Source organism: Microtus oregoni, unplaced genomic scaffold (genome assembly GCF_018167655.1).
Source record: "Microtus oregoni isolate MIOR12 unplaced genomic scaffold, Mior012 000006F_ref0000085, whole genome shotgun sequence".
Taxonomy (NCBI): Eukaryota; Metazoa; Chordata; class Mammalia; order Rodentia; family Cricetidae; genus Microtus; species Microtus oregoni.
In genome coordinates, this window is record NW_024543065.1 from 51,120,609 (window position 1) to 51,145,339 (window position 24,731).

A 24,731-nucleotide genomic window follows, 5' to 3' on the forward strand; every position below is an offset into this window, starting at 1 on the left:
GTAGGGTTGAGCATCTTCAGACTTGGACCCAAGGGAATCTGCAGCCAGGCACAGTGGCTGCGAACTCATGCCATTTCAGTTCAAGTTTATCTTTGTCTAAAGAGTGAATTCAAGTTACACAAGATCCATCAAATATAAATACATAAATACATATATACATATATTTTTAAAAGGTTCCTTTGTTATGCTCTACCTACAGAAAGGAAGTCTATGCCGAAGCCTTGGGTCCCTCACCTAAGCAACTTCCTGAAAGGTTACACAATGTCCTCCCTGAGAAGACACAAAGCTGGGCCAAGATCCAAGTCTTGGCAATCCCAGAAAACCACAAAGACAGATGACCTGGTCTTCTGTGCCCTTCCCAATAAGGAAGTTTCTGTCTTCTGCCCCGCCCCCCATCTCACAATCTGAGCAAAGGCCACATCGCTGTCCCACCCTTGCCCAAAGAGGAAGCTGAGACTGAGGTCCTCTATGACAAGTCCAGAAAGTCCCGCCCAGGTGTGAAGCAAGCCCTTCATGCCACCACCCTGCCCCAGATGATAAAACTCCACCGGTCCAGGGCCTGACTCATACACAGCCCAGAAGCTGTTCGCTATGTCTAACATGTTGTTTGCCTGGACACTCCTTAGCCTCCTGGGCCTGGGCACCTCCTGCAATTTCGTGGTGCCCCGCAGCGAGTGGAAGGCCCGGCCATCTGAGTGCTACCAGCGCCTGCAGCACCCGGTTCGCTATGTGGTGATCTCGCACACGGCAGGCAGCACCTGCAGCAGCCCGGCCTCCTGTGAGCAGCAGGCCCGCAACGTGCAGAATTACCACATGAGCAACCTGAACTGGTGCGACGTGGCCTACAAGTGAGTACAGGGTGGGTGGGAGGAGGCCGACCTCACTGTTCCAACTCCTGATGCTGGATCTGTGTCTCCCTGTGGGAAGAGGCAGGCTTTGCCTCACACACACACCAAGGTGTCACCCCTATAGGCTCATAAGGAAACAGTTTCCTAAAAGCCCAGACCTTGCCAGGACAATGCCAGGCTAACTGAGCCTCACACCAAGCCCTGGCATCAGTGGGCATATCTGCTGCCAAAGACCCAGGGCAGGGGACTACATAGGGAAATTGTTGCCCTGGGCTCAACTTCCTTTTCTGCAAAGGCCAATGGGATTGGGGCCCCTAATACCAAACAGCCGGGAAACTGGCAAACATATGGTCCCAAATCTATGAGCAAATGTCTTCCATGTGACAGAGTTCCAGATGGGACCATTGCTAGGGACATAGCACTATAGTCCTGTGTGCATAAAGACAGAAAAAGATGCGTTCAGGATGAAAACAGATGCACAGAAAAAGGACTTCTAGATGGCTCAGCAAGTAAAGGTACTTGTCAGCGAGCCTAACATCCTGAGTTCTAACCTGGGTAGGAGAGAACAGACTACTGATGGACCAATGGTTGCTCTGACACACACACACACGCACACACACACACACACACACACACACACACACGTTTTAACAGAGAGGAAATAGGCTGGCCTGTGCTAATCATGGAGATGCCTGTAATCCCAGCACTCGGGAGGCTAGGATTACTACGAGTTGAAGGACAGCCCAGGCTTCATAACAAGATACTATCTCCAAAAAGGGGTGGGGGCAGGGTAGGCAAGGGTAACAGAATCCAGATCCCCAGGTGAGGGATGGCTTCCTGTGGCTTTGATATGGCTCTAGGAGAGACAGAGGGAAGCTGGGAATGGGGGTGCAGCACAGAGGCAAGAGCTAGAAGATTCTATCAAAGATCAGGCCTGAGGCAGGGACCCCAAAGGTCATGGTGAAGACAGAGGTCAGACAATACCCACAGAAGGTTCTGGGTGGGGGAGAGGCATAGACTAGCCCAAGTGTTAGTAGGCTCCCTCTGGCTGACCACCAGAGAGCTGGGGCTGCGCGAACGGGCCCTGGGGGACACACTCATCAGTCACACGGGCTTCTTTTCAGTGTCACAGACTATATTACACCCAAGTCTGTTTCCAACAGGAGCATTTGAATCCTGTGACTCCTATACGCTAAGAGTCAAACTGCCTGCAGAATTTACTAGAAATGCTGGTTCCTAGCATACCCGACTGTTCTGCCAAAACCAAAGGGTGAGATGCCTGGGGGTGTCCCTAGGACTTTCCACCTGAGATTTTAATCATTCTAAGGCTCCAACATCAAAGCTGCTGCTGGGAATTGAAGTGAGAACTAGGGAAGACTGACCTAGGGCCACAGTCTTACAGAAAAACAAAATCACATTATATGAACTTTACTTTCTTTGCCTGTAAATGGAGGTTTGGGTTGTTTGGGGGGGGGGGTGTCTCTGTATGTGCCTGAGTGTAAGTCTGTGTACCAGTGTGTACACAAGCCCTCATAGGTCAGAAAAGGATACTGGATCCCCCGGAAGTTGGAATACAGGTTGTGAGCCACCATATGGGTGCTGGGAATCAAACCGGGTCTTCTATAAGCACAGCAAGCACCCTTAACCACTGAGCCAGCTCTTGACTGTGCCCATCATGACGGTGGCTGAGGTTCGCAGGCATCCCTGTAAAACCACAGCACCTCTACCCCAGTGCGGTGCTACCAATGTGGCTAGGGCATCACAGTGCAAAGGGGATGCAGGAGTCAGCCGATGGCTCACCTCTACCCTGCTGCTGGTAGTCTGGTGTCTTCCAAAAGTGAGACAGGGCTTTTGTCCCTGCGCAGGAGACAGGCTCTGCCTCACACACACAAAGTGTCCCCTACTCTTCCGTAAGAGAATCCTTCACCAAGGTTGGCACCTTGCCAAGGCACTAGGCTGACTGAGCCTATCCCTGGATCCCCATGTCCCCTCTGGATCCCATCTCCTCCGAGGCAGGCTGTGAGCTGGCTTCCTAGGTGGCAGACAGGCTGGGACTCCTAGTTCCATCATCCTGGGCTTCATCAGCACCTCAGAGGCTGAATCCTCCAGCATCCAACCAACTCCAGGCGGCTGCCCCAACTCCAAGGTGTCCTGGGGATTGGGGGTGTCCTCCATTGAGACTTGGTCAGTGAGTGAAGCTCACAGATCTACTGTGCTAGAACTGTCAACCTCCAAAGACACAGAAGCAGCCTCTGCCCTTGAGTCCACAATCCTGATACCTGAGAACCCTGAGAACCAAGGCAGGCTGGAACAAGAACAAACTAATTTGAAAACTCTTTTATTCACACTTATTTACTTAGCTGAGGTGGGCACATGGCACAACTCGGTATGGAGGTCAGAGGGCAACCTGCAGGTGTCGGTCAGTTCGCTCCTGTCTGACACTGGTCTCAGAGACATAACTTGGTTGCTGAGCTTGGCAAAGGGCCTGTACTGGATAAGCCATGCCACTGGCCCAACGGCAGACTTCTGAGGGGCAGGGCCGCTGAGGCTGTGACTTTGTGCGAGTAAGTGGCACAAAGTGGCTCCCTGGTTATCAATTTGGGCTGTGGGAAGGCAGTAGTGCCAACCCCAGGGGCTTGATGGGGGACGAGGTGAATTCAGAGGCTTGGGGAAACAATGAATTCCAACCTTCCAACCTTACCCACACAATTGGGTTTGTAGTGTGGAAAACAATAAGATTTGTGTCACCTTAGACGCTGGCCCTACCTACCTCTTTGAGTCTATGTAAAACAGGGGTGGCAACTCACCAGCTGCTACAAAGATGAGGAAAAAGTGTTAAGTATTTACACAGCTGTGCTTGGCAAGAAACGGGGTACCATAAATGGGTGCAGCTGCCTGAGTATTGGAGAAGATGACTGAAGGATGTTGGGGGAAGCCCCCCTACCCTTATCAAGCTCTGCCCCTCCTCCACAGCTTCCTCATTGGAGAGGATGGTCACGTGTATGAAGGCCGAGGCTGGAACATCAAGGGTGACCACACAGGGCCCACCTGGAACCCCATTTCTATCGGCATCACCTTCATGGGCAATTACATGGGTAAGCAGCCAGCACCCTGGGCTGGGGGTGGTGTGGGGAGAAGGGAATCACAGGCTCTGCCACCTATATGCTCATGACCTCGTTTTTCTCTTTGGATAATGGGGCCATTGGGACCCTACACTGGGAGTAGCTGATCAATAATAAATTACGGGTGGGAAGACGCAAGCGTAGTAGTAAACGGCTATAATCCCAACCCTCCTCAGCTGGAAACAGAAGATCGTGAGTGTGATGTCAGCCTAGACTATAGAATAAGATCCTGTCTCAGAAAAAGAGTCCCTGCCTGCCATGCACACGGCCCTGGGCTCAACTTCAAGTACCGCACTGACCGCATGGGACGCACACATTCATCCCAACACTAGGGGCAGTAGAAAATCAGTTCAAGCTGATCCTTCTCAGCTACACAGGGAGTCCCAGGCCAGCCTGGGATAGGGACTGTCTCCAATCAACCAGTTAATTCCTGAGGCACCAAAGATATGTTTAATAGATGACAGCTTTTTGTGTGGGCCGGACCCTGGGCCTATGAGCAGAGACGGTAGGGGCCAAGCAGCAACACAGCAGGCGATGCTTGATATGGTCTCCTCCAGGCTGGGCTGGCTCCCTATGGTGGTTGATCAAAAGTTAACTATTTTACCCACCACAGCCCTATGGGAATGAGGAAACTGAGGCAGAGGGCAGTTCACAACCATCCCTTACTTACCTCTCTGCCCTTCAGAGATGCCCCAGTCTAACTCCCTGTATCTTGCCTTCCCCTTGCAGAGCGGGTACCCCCAAAGCGGGCCCTCCGTGCCGCCTTGAATCTTCTGGAATGTGGGGTGGCTCAGGGCTTCCTGAGATCCAACTATGAGGTCAAAGGACACCGAGATGTGCAGAGCACACTCTCCCCAGGCGACCAGCTCTATGAAGTCATCCAACACTGGAAGAACTACCGCGAGTAAGCGAGTAAGATGGTGGAGCCGCCACTCTGGAATCCCTCCTGCCACCTGCTCCCTCCCCGCCCCTCTGTCCTCACAGTGACCCCACCAATAAAGAAATAGCATCAGCCATGCTCCTGTGTCACATGACCCAATGCTGAATGAATCAAGACCCCAGAGACCCTGGCTCAGAGGCAACATCACAGCTTAGAACCTAGAGATCTCAAGTAAGAGCCCAGGAATCAACACCAAGCAGGCCCCAGATCACCCACAGCAGTTCAAAAGAACCAGACAATGTGGACCACGCTGCAAGACACCGCTACCCTGCCATATGGCCAGCCATACCGACTTTGTTTGAACTCCTCTGGAGAGTTCTAGTGCCCACCTGCCTCCAGGTCACAGACCGGCCAGACACACTTTCAGGTCCCCATTATCAGCTCATCCTCATTTCTTCCCACTCCTTTCCTACCCTTGAATCATAAGCTAAGGGCTGAAAACAACCACATTTATTTACAAAATACACAGAGCCTCTTCTCCTAGAATGCATTATTGGAAGAGAGGGGGAGTCAGGTCTTCACACACCTGAGACTCCAGGAGCACCGAGAGGTGTGGAGCATGGGAGGGGCGCCACCTCCACACCAGACCCCCTGAAGGTAGAATGGGAAATCGGGATACCACCTCTCCAGGGTCATGACCGCGTGTCCAGTCTGTTCATGTATTCTTGCAAAGCCTTCAGGCGGGCATCTATTTCAGCCATGTCAGCTCCCTGGTAGTCAGAGCTGTACTCTGGAAAAGCAGAGGAGGGTAGGTGTGCTGGAATGGGTGTAGGGGACCATCAAGGAGCCAATTAACTGCCCTTATTACCACCCCAGAGGGTTCTGGGATGATGGAGAGGGGGAAAGAAGGGATAAATATGGAACCCCAGGCTCACCTTTGATGGGGACCCAGCCCCCAGAACTGGTCAGGTGTCTCTGGTGATTGCTGCGCTCTCGGGTGGTAGACTTCTGAAGACGAGAGGCAGGAAAGGGGTCAGGCAAGCCCTTCCGTTCATATCCCCCAAGTCCCATGGGGGTTCTGAACCCAGGGATCTGCAAGTCACCATTGTAGCAAGAGCTCCTGACACAAGAGCCCTCCAAGGGGTGAACTGGTAAAGCCTGAGGCACAGAGAAGCTTGTCAAACATCCCCAGTCACCCACAAGCAGGAGAGGCTCCAAAAGCACCCCGGTCACACACAAGCAGGAGAGATTTGCCAAGCACCCCGGTCACACGTGAGGAGAGAGTGGCAGAATTTGAGGAAAAGACCCTTTTCCTTTCTCTCTTTCAGACACAAGATCTCATATAGCCCAAACTCACTCTGTAGCTAAGGTTGGCTTTAAACTTTGGATCCTCCTGCCTCCACCCAAATGCCGGGTTACAGGCCCGCCAGTGCCATCACACACAGTATATATGGAACCTGGGTCCTTGTGCTAGATGGGCATTCTACCAGCCAAGCCTCATCCTACATCCGAATCTCGAAACATACTGTGGCCACTAAGATTTCTGCCCGCCAGTCTCAGGGCCCCAAGCACCCTGCTTCCAGAGTCATTTTACAGTTCCCTCTACAATCTGGTCCCCCCCAGGACAACACAATCATAGATGAAGGTTGGTCACCTATGGCTTAATACTGCCCTTCCCTTCTCCCAGCCAGGAATGATCCTCACCGTCTTGGACCCGCTCCAGGGTGTGGGGCTGGGTGGTTTCCCATGGCCACGGCAGCCACGACTGAGAAAAGAAGGCGATCAAGGACCACTGAGCATCTTTGGTATCTCCCTCCTGACCCATCTTCGCGGTTTTAAGACCTCCAGCCTCTGTCACCTAATGGCCGTGTAAAAGGCTGCTTCCACCCCCACCCCAATCCCCCCCCCCCTCCAGGCGCCCTTTCCAGAGAGTCCTTCCCCAGAGTACAAGTTTTACCTCCTGGAAACCGACTCGGAGAAATCCTCCAGCTCGCTGCAGGAGCTAACCGACGAGCAGCGGCTGCGGAAACTGTCCACTAGAGGGAGACGGAGGTCGTTAGGCCTGGCGGGTCACCCGGCCCGCCTACCGCCCGCCCGCAGTGCCTCTTCCAGCAGGTTACCCGAAGAGCTGCGGTTCCGTGAGCGGTTGGCGGCGTCCCCTCGGCCAGTCACAGAAGTAGCGGGCCGAGCCTGGTGAGACCAGGAGACGGACGGACCGTCCCCGCTTCCTCCACTGCCCATTCGGTTCCGCTGCTGTTGCTGCCTAGAAATCCAGAGACTAGAGGTGTGCCGGGAAGGGAGCCAAAGAACCCAAGGCCCGCCAGAGGTCATGTGAGGACAAGTGAGAGTGGAAAAACAAACAGTGCACCCGAGGGGATAAGAGAGCAGAACGAGGTCAGGAGGGGGCCAAGAGAGGGGGCTGAGTGTGCAGGGGGAACAGGGACACCAAGGGGAGACAGACCAAGGGAGGAGATCCAAGCAAACCAGAGTTAAGAGATCCTACAGGTTAGAACAGTACCAGGACTGGAGGATACAGGATGGAACACCAAGAGAAGTGGGAGCACAGTGGCGTTAAAGGGAGGTAAGGGTTAACTGTCAGTTGGTGACAGGTGGGAGATGAAGTACTGACCAAGCACAGAGCCGGGGTGGGAAACAGACACAGACTTACTTCATCCTAATCTCTCTCTGCTTCTTCTCCTTGGCTTTCACAAAGGCTGTGGGGTCAAAACGGGGCGCACGACCACCTAGACAGTGTGGGGAGGAGGCTGGCTCGCATACCGGCTTCTGTGGGCGGTAGCCCATCCCGCCTCCTCACCACAGGGGGAGGGGCAGCCACAGACCTGTGGGCGAAGGCGAGGGGCGTGCTGGCCGGCCGCGACCCCTGGCCCCACGGCTGCTCTCCCGCGATGAGGACCGAGTGGCCGCGCGGCCGCGAGACGTGGAGCGCTCCCGGGACGACGAAACTCGATCTCCCCGGGCTGGAGCTGGCGCAGGCAGAGTGTGTCTCCTGGGAGCACCAAGTCCAGCTGTCTGTCAGCTTTGCACCCGCCAGCCCACTCCCACCCTGGGGCCACACACACCTCCTCTGCACCTGAGGCCCACCTTCTATCTTATCTCTGCAAACATTCCCACCCGGGATCACCACACCTTCATACACCCTACCTTCTCCCAGTCCTTTTCCAGGACCTGCCACTTCCTTACATCCTAATACCTCGCTACACCCTGAGGTCTTCTTTCTAAGTCTCCCACGCCAAGCGAGGACAGCAGACACCTCCCTGTTTCCTCCCTCTGGGATCAACAGGCCCTCAGGCTCCACCCCACACCCAAACCTACCTCCAGGCCCCGCCCATCTCCCCCAAAATCACGTTACCTGACTCCCCCCATTTCCGAGCTTCCCACACACACACGCCATCAGCTCCACCTCTCACCCTCTTCTGTACATGGCCAGCTCAGTGTTGAGCGTCTTCAGCCGAGCTCTCAGGCTGCGCTCCGAGGCCTTCACCTCCTCGAGCTGCGGAGGGAAGCCGAGAGGAAAACGCCGAAGTCCAGACCAGGCCAAAGTCCAGGGAGGCACCCCCTCCCCGGCTCTGCCTCCTCACCTCCTTGGCCAGGCGGCGGCAATCCTGGCTGCGACGACTCGCAGCCCTGCCCCCGAGGCCACGCTCCTGCCGAAGCTCCAGATCCAGACCCCGCACCAGCCCGCGCAGTGCCTCGGCCTCCTGGCGAGCAGCCCGCCCGGCCAGCGCCTCCTCTCGGGAGCGACTCAGCTGCACCTCCAGCTCGCGCTTCTCCGATGCCAGACGGGTCACCCTGGGAGTGGGGAGAGGACCCAAGCACCGTGAGCCGCTCCCCACTACTCCACAGGAGGCAGTCCCTGAGACCCCCCAGGAAAGAGAAATGCAGTTCCCAGGAAGGGGTCTGGTCCTGTCAACTTCCCTCCGAGGCAGGAAGGATGCTGAGGCTACTTCTTCGCCTTCATCCACCCCAAACCCAGGCACATCTCCCCTAGTGAAGTGGTCAGTATAGAGACAAGGCTCAAGCTGCCTGCTGCAAGCCTAGCCCTAGTATCCCTGCTCCCACCTCTAAGATTTTCTCAGTCAGATCTTATCACCAGCCAGTAACAACTGATTAGGTTGCTACCCTGCTCAATGATCCTTAAGAAAACACCACATACACAGGCTTTTCCTTGCCGCTGTTTATAAACAGCAAGAAGCGAAGGTAACTAAGTGGGCAGAACTAATTGAGTTCCGTGGCTCATACACAGTGGAGCGCTGCCATGAAAAGGGTTGAGGGCTGATTTTCACTAATTTAAAAAGTGCAGAATATATTTACCAAGTCCCTTTTTTATAAAAAAGAATGAGAGGGGTTAAAAATTGTCTATGTATGTTCATACTTTTAAAAACATAGGATACATAAACTTTCAAATGGAGGAAGGTTGCAAATGGGTAGTGGAGGAGCAAGAGGGACCAGATGGAGAAACCGGACCTCTCTGGGTGTTCCCCTTTCCAGCTTTCTGGACTACGAAAACACTTTATGTAGAGACAGACTCTGGCTATATTGCCAGGCTGATCTTGAATTTCTGAGTTCCGGTGATCCTCCTGCCTCAGGACCTATCACCAGAATCAGGGGAAGGGGGCGGTCAGATAAATGTGTATCAAAGGTGGAGTAACTGCAGAGTTATTTGATGTGGCTAAAACACGGAATTTTCACAAGTGGGATACGGAGCTTCAGGGCAAAAAGAGGTTGCAAAAAAAAAATCTAACCTTCATTCGGAAGTCTCATTAGTGATTGCATTGGTATTATTTGCAATTAAAAAAAATAACTGTTACTAACCTTGGCAACTATGTTTTTTATCAGAAAAAAATGGGTATAAAAATCAAGGAAAAGGAACAGACAATATATTCTCTTTCTAAAAGCATACCTGTCTTCTGACTCTTTCCACTAAAAAAAAAAAAAAGAAAGGAAGGAAGAAAAGGGAAAAAAACCTAAGTGCAGCCCAATGACAGTGAGCACTTACTTGCAATGAAGAGCTCATGCTAACATTGGCTCCCAATAAAAGAAATACAATGTCTTGGGGAAACAGTGGTAGAGCCCCTGCCTAGAATCCCCCAGTGAGGGTATAGCTCAGTGAAAGAACACTTGCCTAGCATGCACAAGCTCAGGGTTCTACATCTGGCACTTAAAAAGCAAAACAGAGAAGATTACTGAGGCCCTTCTAAAAGGATATAGAAGCCAACATGAATAGTTCCACCTGGCCAAAGACAACACAAACATGCAAACAAAAATCCATTGCAATGAAAGAATTAGATCACATCTGTGGTGAGCTGAATACTGGCCCCCACATGCCCAAAGAAATGCAGGGCCTTCTCCTGGAACCTGTGAACGTTCCACTATTTAGCGAAAAGGGTCTTTTACAAACAAATCTGGTATGGGTGGTAAGATAAACTGATTCTCCTGAATCAGCTGGGCAAGCCCTAAACATAATCACAACCTGATATTAGAGCCACAGAGAGGGGAGGGGAGTGTGTCCACACAGCCCAGACCAGACTACCAGGACACAAGCCTAGAACAGCAGTAGCTCCCAGGTACCAGAGAGACAAGAAAGGGATTCTCCCAAGGAGATCCAGGAGGATGGCCCCACTGAAGCCCACACTGGAGCCCAGCAAATGCCATCCCGACGTCGGCCTCCAGAGGGAGACAGAACACACTTCCAGTGGTTTGCCTTTAGGTTTTCCTTTTTATTACGTGTATTTGTGTGTATGCACACAACACCCTCACGTCATAGCACTCACGTGGCAGTCAGAGGACAACTGGTGGGACTTTCCCCCTTCCATCATGTGGGTCCCAGAGACTGAAGCAGGCTTGGTGGCAGGCACCTTTACCAGAGGAGCCACTCGCCGACCCACTGCAATGGTCTTTGGAGTTTTGGGTTTGAGACAGGGTTTCTCTGCAGCTTTGGAGCCTCTCTTGGAACTTGCTCTGTAGACCAGGCTGGTCTTGTCTTGTTCTCTCCTTCCTTCCTCCCTTCATCCTTGTCTGAGACAAGATTTCTCTGTGTAACCCTGGCTGTCCTAGAACTCGCTTTATAGCCCAGGTTGGCCCTGAACTCAGAGGTCTACCCGCTTCTGCCTCCTGAGTGCTGGGATTAAAGGTGTGACCACCATGTTTTGCCAGTTCTTGAGACTGTTGGCCAGACTGACAACTTCTGAGGAGATGATCTAATTCCATGATTCTTTCTGCTTTTGCCAGCTGGGGTAAAGAAGTACATTTTCCATAGGAGAGATGGCTCAGTGGTTAAGAGCACTCAGTTCTCTTCCAGAGGTCCTGAGTTCAATTCCCAGCAACCACATGGTGGCTCACAACCATCTGTAATGACATCTGGTGCCCTCTTCTGGCCTGTAGGCATACACACAGACAGAATATTGTATACATAATAAATAAATAAATAAATAAATAAATCTTTAAAAAAAAACACGGTGGTGCACACCTATAATCTCAGCATTTGGGCAGCAGAGGCAGGAGGATTGCTGAAAGTTCAGGGATAGCCTGGTCTACCTGGTAAACACATAAAAATAGGGTTTTTTAAATAAGCTCTCTCTCTCTCTCTCTCTCTCTCACACACACACACACACACACACACATACACACGCACTCATGTGCACCCTCCATCACACCCTTCCCAGCACCAGCCTCTGCAGAGCCAGCACTTGTTAAAGTGTCCCTCTACCTTCTGCCTGAATCACTGCCCTATGGGGCAGCATTCTCCCTCAGAAGCAAGGCCCTGTCTCCAAGAGAAGGAGGGGGAGGCAGAGTTAGAACTGACAGGGAGGACATATCACTACCTGAGAGATTTCAAGACACCCTTACCAGTTCTGTTGCTGGGTAGAGGTCGCCACCTTGTGGCCAATGTGGGAGATGACTTGGGTGGAGGGTAAGTTCCTCAGACCCCCTTGTGTCCTTCCTCAACCTCTGCTCAGCAGCGCTACCCAGTGTACTCCCAAGTGAGAGAAGGTCATTCCTCACTGGCAGCAATTGGCACTCAGTCTAGGCTGGCACTTCCAACAATGCAGAAGTGCTGGCTGCATCCAAGGTCTATCCTGGCCGTATAATTCACTGTGTGCCCTAGGAAAGTCCCCTAGCCCTCTGGGCTTCCTGGCACGGCAATGATAGCAATGTCTATCTCATAGGGTTGCTGTGAGGGTAACCACTTCTGCCTTCCATGGGCACATGGGCACATACCCTCACACAGACACAGTACATAATAAAATCAATCTTAAAAGGGGTAATATAGGGACTGGAGTGTGGTTTGGTCGGCTAGCACACGTGATGCCCTGGGTTCAATCCCAGGACTACATAAGCCAAGTCTGGTGGCCTATATGTATAAGCCCATGGACACCCAAGATCTGGAGGAAGGAGGACCAGAAGTTCAAAGTCATCCTTGACTAGATCGAGAGTTTGAAGCCAGTCTTGAATAGATGAGGCCTTGTCTCAAAAGGGAAAAAAAAGAAATGGGCCGGCAAGATGGCTCACTGGGTAAGGATGCTTGCCATCCAACGAAACAAGCCTGACAAACTGAGTTGGATCCCTAGAAGCCATGTAAATATGGAGAGAGAGAAGCAACGCCACATGCCACGGTGCGTGCACGGGTGTATACACACACACACACACACACACACACACACACACCATGCATATGGTACAATAATATTTTTTTAATGTCACTAGTCATCCTCAAAGAATTGGCCACCTCCAGGTAGAGACCAAATCCCTGCCTACAGAAGACAGAAAGAACCCAGCAGGAGTCGGGAGTATTCCAGAAGCCTTCACTCTTTCCACCCTCCCCCACAGTTGAAGACTTTGCATAAGCTGCCTAGAACACTCTTCTCTAACTCCTTCACCTAACCTACCTGCCGGGCCCTGGGCACAGCTTTTCTGCCTCCTCCTCACCTCCTCCGTAGCAGATAACACGATTTCATGGTTGTTGATTAACGTCCACTCCCAAGGCAGGGAGCCAAGCAACATGAGGCTGGGTGAAGGCTATTCAGCCGCTCTTCCAGCCTATTTCACATTGCCTTTACTGATGGTGGTCCTGCTTCCGCACCTTTTTCTGGAACCCCCTCCCGATCCCACACACACTGAACATCCTTCTCACTGTCCTAGGGGCCCAGGAAGGCAGCGCCAGGGCTATCAATCACCACTGAATTCCCAGCACCCAACAAAAGGCAGAGGGGCGGGGCTGAAAGAATAAAGGCGGTGCTAATCCCGTCCACCACACCCACCCACCCACCACACACATCCCCAGACTCACTGCTCCCTCAGGTGCCAGATCTCCGTCTCCCGAGTATCACGAGTATCACGAGCATCCTGGCCGCCATCCAGCCCGCGAAGGCGGCCCAGCTCCTCCTTCAGTGAGCGGATGATGCCCTGCAGGACCACAGGGTCCGGCTTGCCCTGGTACGGGAGGGGCAGCGGGTAATGAATCCTGAGAGAGGGGATCAGAACCACGGGAGTCTCAGAGGCCAAAATCCACCCGAAGACACAGATCTCCGAGTCAAAGAACACAAGCACACAGAGTCTCAAAAGTTTGTGTTCTTGTTTTGGTGTTTTGTTTTGTTTTGTTTTGAGGGCTTTGCTTGTTTGGGTTCTTGTGGCAGGATCTCACTGTGTGACCCCGGATGTACCCGTGCAGTGCCGACTGACTGTCCTGTCATGTCTGCAGGGAGGCACTGTTACTTAAGCCCAGACTCTACTCTGGAGACAGCAGATGGCCTGGGCTGAGTCAGCCCTGAGCTGGGGACATTAGAGGATGCCTTCAGGTGTTGTCCCACTCACCACAGCTCCTACAGGATTTCTGATTTCCGCTTGTTGGCCCAGGCACCAGGACAGAGACCCTGATGCCCAACTATTCAAAAGCCATTAGCAACCAGGTGTAATCCCAGTTCTCAGGAGGCTAAGGCAAGAGGACTGCCATGAGTTCATGGCCAGGCTGGGCTACATAGCAAGACTTTCTCTTAAAAACAATAAAGGAGCCACCAGGTGGTGGTGGCGCACACCTTTAATCCCAGCACCCGGGAGGCAAAGGCAGGCGGATCTCTGAATTCCAGGCCAGCCTGGTTTACAGAGTGGTTTACAGTCTGGGCTACACAGAGAAACTCTGCCTTTAAAAAAAAGAAAAGTTAAAATAAAGGAGGACAGAGAATGACTAGAGATGGCTCAACGTTTAAAACGTGTTGTTCTTACAGAGGAGCCAAGTTCAATTCCCAGGACCCACTGTAATTGCATGTGAGGGGATCCCAGATGCCCTCTTCTGAACTCTGCAGGCACTATGAGCAGGTGATGTACAGACATACACATAAAACACCCATACACATAAAACAAATTTAAAAAAAAAATTTAAAGGGAAGGGGCTGGAGAGACAGCTCAGCAGTTAAGACCATTGGCTGCTCTTCCAGAGGACTGGGGTTCAGTTCCCAGCATATGAGCACTTAGACCAATTCTATGGGAAGTCTAGTGAGCTCTGTTACTTTTCTTCCTGCTTTGATAAAGATGCAAGGCTAGAGGCCCAGCAGCTACTCTGTGACCATGAAGAGATAAGGGTAGGATTATAAAAAGGGGGGGCCAACATATTAAACATACAAAGATTTTAAAAATTTAAAAAAACCACACATGTACACAAAAAGAAAGCATCCCTTAGCCAGGTACAGTGGTACAGGCTGGGAATCCCAGTACTTAGGAGGCTGCAGCAGGAGAACTCCCATAGAGACCAATTTGGGCTACATTATGAGTTCTAAATAAATCAAGGTTACAAAAGATATGTCATGTGTCAAAACCAAAAACAATTTAGAAGCCAGCCAAGGTGATACACAATTGTAATCTCAACACTTGAGAAACTGAGGTAAGAGGAACACCATTAGTTCAAGTCTAGGCATTATGAATTCTAAGCCAGCCTATGCTTCAAAGTTACACCTTTAATCCCAGCACTCAGGAAGCAGAGACAGGAAGATTTCTGTGAGTTCAGGGCCAGCCTGAGCTATATAGTGGGTTCCAGAACAGCCAGGGCTACATAGAGAGATCCTATCTCTAAATAAATAAATGCCCCTAATAGTAAGTTGAACTGCAGTTTGGCTGTCTGGCTAGGTGATAAATCATTACATTTGAAGCATGTGGAGCTGTAGCTCAGTGGCAGTGCTTGCCTGCCATGTGCAAAGCCCTGGATTCAGCTGCATACAAGAAATACACAGGTACTGGCGATGATCATTCTGCCACGTGTACCCAGTCACAATAGTAAAATGACAGAGGTCACAGACATCTCAGCCACCTGACACTGGGGGCTCCTCCCACCCTACCCACCGGCCTGGGCCCTCGGCCAGCCACTGTGCCCACCTGTCAAACTCCACGGAATAGATGAGGATGAGGTAGCGCTTGGAATTGAGCTGTGCCGACCTGGGGGCCAAGATGCCTGGGCGGCCACCCAGCTTGCGGCTCCGCAGGGACTCCAGGTCTGTGTAAGTGAGCAGGTCCAGGGTGACGGACTCACTGCTCTGTGGGGAAAGAGGATGGGAGGTGCCAAGGGTGCTCACAGCCACCCTCTCGGCCACCATGCCAGCTCTCGGGTCCTCCCGCCTCTGCCTCCCCAGTGCGGAGTGGCAGGTGTGCAACTGGAGCTGCCCGATGAGGCGGCAGATTCCACCAGGCCGGCCACTCAAGCACCTTTTTACCTTCTGGGCCAGTTCCGGAACCTTCACCAAGATCTTAACAAGAGCATCAGGAGTGGAGTGGTTTTCCCTTTCTCCTTTGTGACCCAAATCTACTTCTCTTTTTTTATTTTTTTTTCCATTCAAAAAATTTACACTTCCTCCCCTCCTCCCATTCCCCTCTCACTTCCCCACTCTCCCTCCTCCCTCCCCCTCCTTAAGAGAAGGCAGGGAACCCTGCCCTGTGGGAAGTCCAAGGCCCCCCGCTACTGCCAGGCCTAGGAAGCTTTGCATCCAAATGGACTAGTCCCAGTGCCTTCATCAATGGCTTCACAGTCAGCACCCCCCCCCCCTCTTGTCAGCCACATTCAGAGAGTCTGGTTTGGTGGCACACTCACTCAGTCCCAGTCCAGCTGGATTTGGTGAGCTCCCATTAGAACAGGCACACTGTCTCAACCAAATCTAGTTTTCTTTTCTTTTCTTCCTTTTTTTTCTTTTTATGGTTTTAAGATTTATTTTAATTTTAATTCTGTGTCTATGTCAGGGTATGTATGACGAGTGTGGGTGCCCTCGGAGGCCAGAGGATGTCGTAGAAACCACTGGACATGAAGTGACAGGCGGTTGTGAGCTGCCTGAAATGGGTGCTGGGAACCAAACTCAGGTCCTCCTGAAGCAAGTGCTGTCAACCACAAGCCATCCCTCCAGCACTCCTCAACACTTCTTGCTTTGTTTTGTATGAGACAAGGTCTTCTGCATTCAAACTGGCCTCAGTTTCACTTTGTAACTGCGGTAGTTTGAATGTAATTGGCCCCCATGATCTCATAGGGAGTGGCACTATTAAGCAGTGTGGCCTTGTTGGAGTAGGTATGGCCTTGTTGGTGAAAGCGTGTCACCGTGGGGGCAGGCTTTGAGGTTTCCTAAGCTCAGGATACCACCCAGCATGTCAGACCACTTCCTGTTGCCTGCAAGATGTAGGACTCTCGGCGACTACTCCAGCACCACATCTGCCTGCACACTGCCATGCTCCCTGCCATGATAATAGACTGAATCTCTGAAACTGTAAGCAAGTCACCTCAATAAAATGTTTTCTTCATGACAGCCAGCGTGGTCATGGTGTCTCTTCACAGCAACAGAAACCCTAAAACAGTAGTCAAGGACGACCGAACCTCTCATCCTCCTTGAACCTCTCATCCTCCGGCCTCCACTACTTGAGCTCAGGGATATAGGCAGACACCACCATGCCCAAATAACAAGGTGCTGGTGACCCACCTGGGGGCTCTGTGCACATTAAGCAAGCACTCCACCCTGGAGCCACACCCCCAGCCGTACAATCTCAATTTTCTATGTGAAAACAACTGTCACCTGAATCATAACTGATCACTGGCATTCAAAAGAAGGTCTGAAGGCCAAGCACCCTGCACATACGAGGCAGCCCGTCCACAGCCTCTCACCACAAACTCTGGGCAACAGAAAGCTCCCGGTCCTGATGCAGGTGCCTACCTGGGTGAGGGCCGACTCCAGCATGTTACAGAAAATGCTGAACTGTTTGAAGTTCCCCGTCTTATGAGTCAAATCTTCAATGACTGGGTGGGAAGAAAAGTTCCTCCTGAGATCTGACCACCTACCCAGCCCAAAGGCAATATGCTCAATTGCTCCATCTCTGCCCAGCCCTCATTGTCTCTGGCCAGCTCCATGGGGCCCACACTCCTGCCCCACCTTGGAGAGCTTCAGAAGAGACAGGAGCACAACTGAGCTCAACCTCAGCCCTAAGCCTAAGAGAGAGCTGGTCTCAGGGGAGGGGAGGGAAGCCCACCCCAGCGGGCACACTCACAGCTGGCATCGAACTCGCCACGCCACTGGTCAGCCGTCATCCGGTCCTCCACCTCCAGCTCCAGCACCTGCCCCGAAACCACCACCCGCACAGCATGCTCCACACCCCGGAAGATGTAGTCCACCTGCAGGCCAGCTGGCTGGTCCATGGCCAGGGTCCCTGAAGAGGAAGAACGAAAGAGAGACCTAGAGATGGATGTCCAGTGTCTTCAGAGTACAAAGGACTGAAGTTACAGACAGTTGTGAGCTGCCGTGTGGGTGCTGAGAATTGAACCCGGGTTCTCTGGAAGAGTAGCCAGTGTTCACAACCACTGAGCCATCTCTCCAGCCCCTCAAAGCCCCTCAACCTTGGTCTCTCTGAGACTGGGTCTCACTCTGTAGCTCTGGCTCAGAACTCAGGATTCTCCCCCACAGCCTCCAGAGTGATGGGATTGCCACGCCCAGCAGTTCTTTGAGCTTTTCATGCGTTATCGGGTTTAACCCTCCCAATAGCTCTGGGAAGAATGTGTCAATTTTTAAACTCATCTTTCAGATGAGGAATGAGGCGCAGAACAAAGAAGTCATTCTCCTGAGATGAACAGTGGATCCAGGAAGTAGCTCTCAGCTCGCCATGGTGGTGTACCCAGTTACCCCAGCACTCAGATGGAGGTAAGAAACGTAGCCAACAGAGTGAGGCCAGCCTAAGCTACGTAATGAGACCCCATGACAGAAACCCTGTCCTCCAAACAAAACGCGGCACAGCACAGAGTTCCCACTTGGGGTTTTGTGGCGGGAGTTTGCATTTTGGTTGTGGTTTAGTTTGGTTTGGGGACAGAAATTTTGGGAGCACACAAGCAACCCATGCTGTCTTGGGATTCAGGTTTCTGGAACGTTTTGGAGGGCTCCAGAAAACCTAAAAGACCCCACCAATTATGCTTCCATTTTCTAGTTCTTAAGCCTGAAGTACTAATTAATCTCTGGTGCTGCCCTTTCTAACCCACAATCCAGTGCCAGAGCTCCAGGCCTCACCCACAGACCCTGCCCCTCAGCTCCGCACACCAGTCAGGGCCACCACAACATGGTTACTAGGACACTGGAGGTGGAATGCCTGGGAAACTGTGCTCAAGGTACTGCCTCCCTTGTCCCCACTGCCAACCTGGCCTAGTCCTCCACCCTGTACCACCTAGGCCCCATATCCCTGCCCAGCACCCTGTGCCCACTCCCACCACCACCTCGGTCCCAGACATTCAGCCTCTGAATAATAGACCTATAATCGACTCTTCCCCCAATGCACGCCTTCCTCCCAACGCCTCTTGAAGGCATAGAAACCATCCCTTAGCTATTGCCAGACATGAATCCCACAAATCCTACACTCATTCCTCCCCTGGACTCAGGACGCCCTCCCCTGTGCAGACCTCCACTTCCCTGGTCCGTGTGCTCCCTGTCAAAAGCAGAAACCAACCCCCATCTCCACAAAGATCCCTGCTCCATCCTATCCTCCCAGCACACAGCTTCTCCCTACATTGGCCCCCACTTTCACAATCTCCTAGGACCCCATCCCCTGCATTTTCTATCTGGATTGTCATGCCCCCCTTTATTCTGTTTCAAGTCAGCTCACATGTTCAAGGTAGCCCACGTACACCCTACTTTCCCCGTGTTCCATCTCCTCCATATTTCACCTGGATTCTGCCCAAACTGTCTAACACCCCTGTCCCATCCCCACGCTCATTTCCCACCTCTCTTCCCTTGGACAGCCTCCCTCTGAGTCTCTCGCTCCCCTCCAGACCCCCTTCCTCTATTTGCTCACTAAAGGACCCACAGTTCATCCTGGTGGCTGACTTCAAGCCGTGTCCCAAGTCTCTCCTTGCCCCTCTTCTTCTACTCAACTTCTGACCAGCATCCTAGCATAGAGGCTCTACCCCCGACAGCCCTTGATGCCACATCCCAACCCTACACAGCACCTGGAACACCCCAGTCACCCCTCCCCTGGCGGCCATAGGACACTGAGGTACACACACCTGGAGCACCCCAGTGACCCCTCCCTCTGCAGACACTGAGGTACACAGCACCTGGAGCACCCCAGTCACCCCTCCCCTGGCAGCCATGGGACACTGAAGTACATACACCTGGAGCACCCCAGTGACCCCTCCCTCTGCAAACACTGAGGTACACAGCACCTGGAGCACCCCAGTAACCCCTCCCTCTGCAGACACTGAGGTACACAGCACCTGGAGCACCCCAGTGACCCCTCCCCTGGCAGCCACAGGACACTGAGGTACACACACCTGGAGCACCCCAGTGACCCCTCCCCTGGCAGCCACAGGACACTGAGATACACACACCTGGAGCACCCCAGTGACCCCTCCCCCGGCAGCCACAGGACACTGAGATACACACACCTGGAGCACCCAGGTGCCCGCTCCCTCCGTAGCCACGGGACACTGAGATACACACACCTGGAGCACCCAGGTGCCCACTCCCCCCGTAGCCACGGGACACTGAGATACACACACCTTGAAGACCCCGGTGCCCACTCCCTCCGTAGCCACGGGACACTGAGATACACACAACTGGAGCACCCAGGTGCCCGCTCCCTCCGTAGCCACGGGACACTGAGGTACACACACCTGGAACACCCCGGTGCCCGCTCCCTCTGTAGCGACGGGACACTGAGGTACACACACCTGGAACACCCCGGTGCCCGCTCCCTCTGTAGCGACGGGACACTGAGGTACACACACCTGGAACACCCCGGTGCCCACTCCCTCCGTAGCCACGGGACACTGAGATACACACAACTGGAGCACCCAGGTGCCCGCTCCCTCCGTAGCCACGGGACACTGAGGTACACACACCTGGAGCATTGCAGTGGCCCACATTCCTCCGCAGCCGTGGGAAATTGAGGTCACCCTCACAATCGCCAAGCCTCCAGCCCTCTCCTTACCATCTTTCACTAAGGGAATCCTAACTTTTTTCCCAGGGCTAAGTCACTGCCACTGGCTCCTCCTCCCAAACTGTGCTCCAAACTTTCAGTCTTCACCCAATGCAGCAAAGAGAACCCTCCACACTGGGCTCCCCAAAGAACCGTCATATCAGCACTCCCCACCATCACCATGGAAAAATCACTGTCCCCAGCCCACCAACCACCTCACACTTCCCCATCTCTAGCCTCACTGAGCTCACAGGACTATCACACACTGTGACACAGAGCCCGACTTCCGCCCCCACTCTGACTCGACCTCCCAACGCCGGATGAATAAAAGCTGGTCAGAGCTCCCTCCTCCTTCACCCTGTTCTTCCCCTTCCACTGTCCCCCAGGAGTATACAACAACAAAAGCCCTTCAGGCCACTGAACATGATATCTCTGCCTTCTGCTAGAATCAATTATAGGACACCCCACAATCTAGACCTCTACGGTAGACCATGCAGTTCCCCCAGCACACCCGGTGTGTTCCGAAAACACACTTACCAATGCCTCATCCTAATTCTGCACTCTGGTAGGTATTACAATCATACCCCATTTACAGACCATGAAACTGAGGCTCCCACAGCTAGGCACAGCAACCATCCCCTCCTTCTCATGGTCCAGCTATGCATCCCAACACATCCCTTCCCTCCCAAGGTGCTAGGACATTGATTCACTCCTGCAATCAGGGCTGCAGGCTGGGAACTCACAGCTTCAGACCAAAGCTCCTCACTCCCCAGTGTATATATTTATATATATTGTGTGTATTATAAATATATTTATACACACACACATAAAATTGGGAAAAAGTATGATGACCTCATAGGACTATCATGAGGACTGAGTTAGTCAATGCACCTAAGGTGCTCCCTACAGGGCCTGCCACTTCCCCTTACCACCACTCTTAGTTAACAGCCCAAAGGCCACTTAATCTTCATCCCAAAAGCCTGCAAGCAAGGCTCAGCAGAAGGCAGCTAGCTTGCCTAGAATCCACTAAGAGGCTGGGGCAGTGGTGGTAAACGCCTTTAATCCCTGCACTCCGGTTAGAGAGGAAGAGAGGAAGGTGGATCTCTATGAGTTCAAGGCCAGACTGGTCTACAAAGTGAGTTCCAGGACAGCCTCTACTACACAGAGAAACCCTGTCTCCAAAAACCAAAAAAAAAAAAAAAAAAAAAAAAAAGTCGGGGCCAAGGGTCCGTCATACAGCACTAGCCCATGTTCAATTCCTAACAATACAAATCAAACAAAAGCAAACTTTTCTAATTGTCGTTCTTACTGTCCCTTCAGTGCCAATCTAAGGGACACCAAGAAACAATGTCTTGGCCCAGTCATTCTCACTCTCCAGGCTCAGCTCTAAGGCCCCAGGGGAGATACAATGTGTCCAGTTTATTACTTCACCTGACCCAGGCCACCAGCTCACGGTCCACCATGGGAAGACCAGAGGAAGGGTAGTTAACTGTAGCATGGTATCTATTTCCATACCTTTGTGCTCTTCGGGAGCACAATGGAACCACATGGAACCCAATACTAGTGGGCAGATCTGAGAAGCCCACAGGTGGAACAGAGGACTTAGTGGCTTTGACAGAGACAAAGGAAAACCAGGTGACTGGACTGGCGGTCAGCAAGGGCTTATAATGCTCCTACCTGAACTGAGACAGATGAGGCGGAGAGGGTAGCCACTCAGACAACTGAGGGAAGCCAATCCAGACGGAAGGGCAGACAGCAGTAGGAAACATGTATTTGCAATGTCCAAAGGACACCAAGACTTCATGGCCCCAATAGCACAAGCAAGGCCCTTCCAAAGGTATGGGGCCATGAAGGGGGAGAGCGACAAAGCTCCAGACAACCTGGAGATCCTGTGAGCAGATGGAGACTATGGAAGAGTGAGTAGGAGACAGGAGGGGGTAAACAGAGGAACATGATCTGACCTTTTGCTAGCTTGCAAAGAGGTCTCATATAACCCAGGCTCTCCTTGAATTCCTGATCCTCTACCTCCCAAGGTCTGGGATTATAGGGGTTCATCACATACCTGGCCTATCTGGAGCTGGGGATCAAACCCGGGACTTCACACAAGCCAGACAAGCATCCATCCTTGGAGAGACAGGTTCTCACCAAGTAGCCAAGGCTGGCTTTGAACTCACAGTCTTCCTATCTTAGACTCTGGTGTGCTACGATTATGATAGGTGTGTACCACCAACATCAGTACCAGACGAGATTTACTTTCCAGACCATGTGTGTGTGTGTATGCACACACACACACACACACACACACACACACACATTTAATGGGAGGGAAAGGAAGGAGTGATGGACAACTAACTCCTAAGTACCTGAAAGGAAGGGTCTGCCATGCTGAATGGGGACAGCAAAGGATTGTTTGGGGATAATTGCATGTCAGCTGGGCTTTCAAGCAAAGAAGGGCTGGTCTTTGGATACAGCGTAGTGTTCAGGGCAGAGATAGATGCTGGAAAGAAACATCAGGGAGTCACTACTGAGTAAACAGGGTGATGGAATTGGTATAGAAAAAGTGATTCCACACAACATGAAGTTTGAGCTCCAACAGATTAAACAACTTGCCCAAAGTCATAGTGATTTCAGTGGTAAGAACAAGAGAGAACCAGAACTCCAACTTGGGCAAACAGATACCAGACCCCACATTCTTCTCATTTTGTTTTGCTTTGCTTTGTTTTGTTTTTGAGACAAGGCCTCCCTATGTAGTCAAGACGGGCCTCAAACTCACTCTGTAGCCCAGGCTGGCCTCAGTCTCTCTAGTACCTGGGACTACAAGTGGGTGTCACTGCACGGTTTGTCAAGATGTTTCAGAGTTCCTTAGGGGCTGTCCACATGACTCAATGGATAAAACTCGGTACTGTACAAACCTTGAGACCCAAATGTAACCTCAGAATCCAGGGTCTAGGGTAGAAGGAGAGAACCAACTCCACAAAGTTGTCCTGACCTCTACACCCATCCTGTGGTACGAATCACCCCCCCCCCATCACCAAACACACAGTTGAGTACACACACAATTTTTATGCATTCGAGACCTGCCTGCTCTAAATTGGGCTCCAGGCCGTCCAGGCGCTACATAGTAAGACTCTGACTCAAAACAAAAGTTTATTCTTGGGCATGGATATAGCTCAGTAGTACTGTGATAACTCCTGACTAACACGCACAAGGCTGGATTTGATATCCAGCACCGAAAAAAAAAAAGCGGGGAAAGTTAAAAGTGACTGCTCGTAAAATAACTTGCTCAGCGCACACTGGGAACACTACTTGCCCGTAGGACACACCCCTCAACCCTGGAGAGCTCCTACCCCCACCTTCCAACCCGAATCAAGTTCAGAATCCACGGCATCACGGGTAGCACCCCCTTCCACCCCGCGTGGTGTGCGCATAATAATGCTCTACCTCACAAACTCGGGTGCAGTATTCGACACGGGACCTCTATGTTCTAATCGCGTGTCTCGCGAGTGACAACATGACTGGCACATGAAAGACCCTGTGAAATCTCCAGCTTGCACAGGACCAGGCGCGCACCTGTGTGGAAGTGGCGCTCCGGGGGTCCCCACTGCCCCCGCCTGGCGCCCGCACCTGTACCCGTGCTGCCGCCGCTCACCTTCTCCGCGGAGTCCCCACTTCACGAGCGGTTCAACCGCCGAAGTTTCAGCTCCGCCCCAGATCCGGCCTTCTCACTTATGATTGGTCTGACCTTACCGGCAGTCACGTTTCCATAAGTCAAAAATGACGCCCGTCACTCTATCCCGCCCCCACAGGAGAACCCGCCTTCCCGAGCTTGCTATTAGTCTATTTGCGAGAGGCGTTCCTAACCAGTGTAAGGAGCCCTCCATAGCGTCAGTGCCCTTTCTGGTGGTTATTGGCTATACCTACTGCCAATCATATAAAAAAGGGTGGTTCCTGCAGTAGACGGAGGGAGGATCCCGGAAGTGGCATCTTGACTCCGCCTACCATGCCCTCCCTTCCCCTCGTGGCCACAGGGAAAGTTCTTGCGCAGAGGATGTCCTAACCTCCGAGTCCGGAAGCTCCAAAGATATTCTCAACTCCGAGAACAAATGTAGATTTTTCAGCGCTCAGTGTATGCCTAAACCTATCCTGATCATTTTACTAGACTTGATTTTGTTAGTGCGTGTGTTTGGTGGTTTTTGAGACAGAAACTCAAGTAGCCCAAGCTGGTCTCCAACACTGATCCTGCTGCCTCCACTTCCCCAGTCCTGGGATTACCGGAGTATACCAACATGCCCGGCGTGGCACTGGCTTCTTTAAAATTCAAACAACATAGCAAAGTAAGCATTTAAGTTTTTAATATTTTTAGATTTATTTCTTTTATGTATATGAGCCTTATGCCTGCTTGTATGTCTGTGCACCACGTGTGTGCCTGGTGCCTGCAGAGATCAT

General features: G+C 52.1%; 2 protein-coding genes across 4 annotated transcripts; one reads left to right on the forward strand and one right to left on the reverse strand.

Moving 5' to 3' along the window:
* The first annotated feature begins 524 nt into the window (after window positions 1-524).
* On the forward strand, window positions 525-4,986 carry Pglyrp1 (peptidoglycan recognition protein 1). Its single transcript, XM_041653246.1, has 3 exons — window positions 525-848; window positions 3,822-3,943; window positions 4,700-4,986. Exons 1-3 carry the CDS (start codon window positions 592-594, stop codon window positions 4,876-4,878), a joined length of 558 nt encoding a protein of 185 aa, XP_041509180.1. The 5' UTR covers window positions 525-591; the 3' UTR covers window positions 4,879-4,986.
* Window positions 4,987-5,347: 361 nt separating this feature from the next.
* On the reverse strand, window positions 5,348-24,023 carry Ccdc61 (coiled-coil domain containing 61). Of its 3 annotated transcripts, none has more exons than XM_041653243.1 (14): window positions 23,935-24,023; window positions 17,376-17,534; window positions 17,045-17,127; window positions 15,234-15,391; window positions 13,159-13,332; window positions 8,450-8,660; window positions 8,279-8,361; window positions 7,691-7,857; window positions 7,519-7,594; window positions 6,971-7,113; window positions 6,808-6,886; window positions 6,555-6,615; window positions 5,786-5,858; window positions 5,348-5,640 (listed from the first exon to the last, which is right to left on the reverse strand). In XM_041653243.1, the coding sequence occupies exons 2-14, from the start codon at window positions 17,521-17,523 to the stop codon at window positions 5,543-5,545; spliced, it is 1,554 nt and encodes a 517-aa protein (XP_041509177.1). In that variant the 5' UTR covers window positions 17,524-17,534; window positions 23,935-24,023; the 3' UTR covers window positions 5,348-5,542. The 3 variants fall into 3 exon arrangements, with proteins under 3 accessions (XP_041509177.1, XP_041509178.1, XP_041509179.1); XM_041653244.1 differs by lacking the exon at window positions 23,935-24,023 and adding an exon at window positions 23,727-23,745; XM_041653245.1 differs by lacking the exon at window positions 6,555-6,615.
* Between the last annotated feature and the right edge of the window lie 708 nt (window positions 24,024-24,731).

Coding starts and splice junctions, on each gene's coding strand:
- Pglyrp1 (XM_041653246.1), top strand. CDS start 592: ATGTCTAACATGTTGTTTGCCTGGACACTCCTTAGCCTCCTGGGCCTG. Junction 849..3,821: donor TGGTGCGACGTGGCCTACAA/GTGAGTACAGGG, acceptor CCTCCTCCACAG/CTTCCTCATTGGAGAGGATG. Junction 3,944..4,699: donor CTTCATGGGCAATTACATGG/GTAAGCAGCCAG, acceptor TTCCCCTTGCAG/AGCGGGTACCCCCAAAGCGG.
- Ccdc61 (XM_041653243.1), bottom strand. CDS start 17,523: ATGGACCAGCCAGCTGGCCTGCAGGTGGACTACATCTTCCGGGGTGTG. Junction 15,392..17,044: donor TGGAGTCGGCCCTCACCCAG/GTAGGCACCTGC, acceptor CTTTCCCCACAG/AGCAGTGAGTCCGTCACCCT. Junction 5,641..5,785: donor GGGCTGGGTCCCCATCAAAG/GTGAGCCTGGGG, acceptor CTGCTTTTCCAG/AGTACAGCTCTGACTACCAG.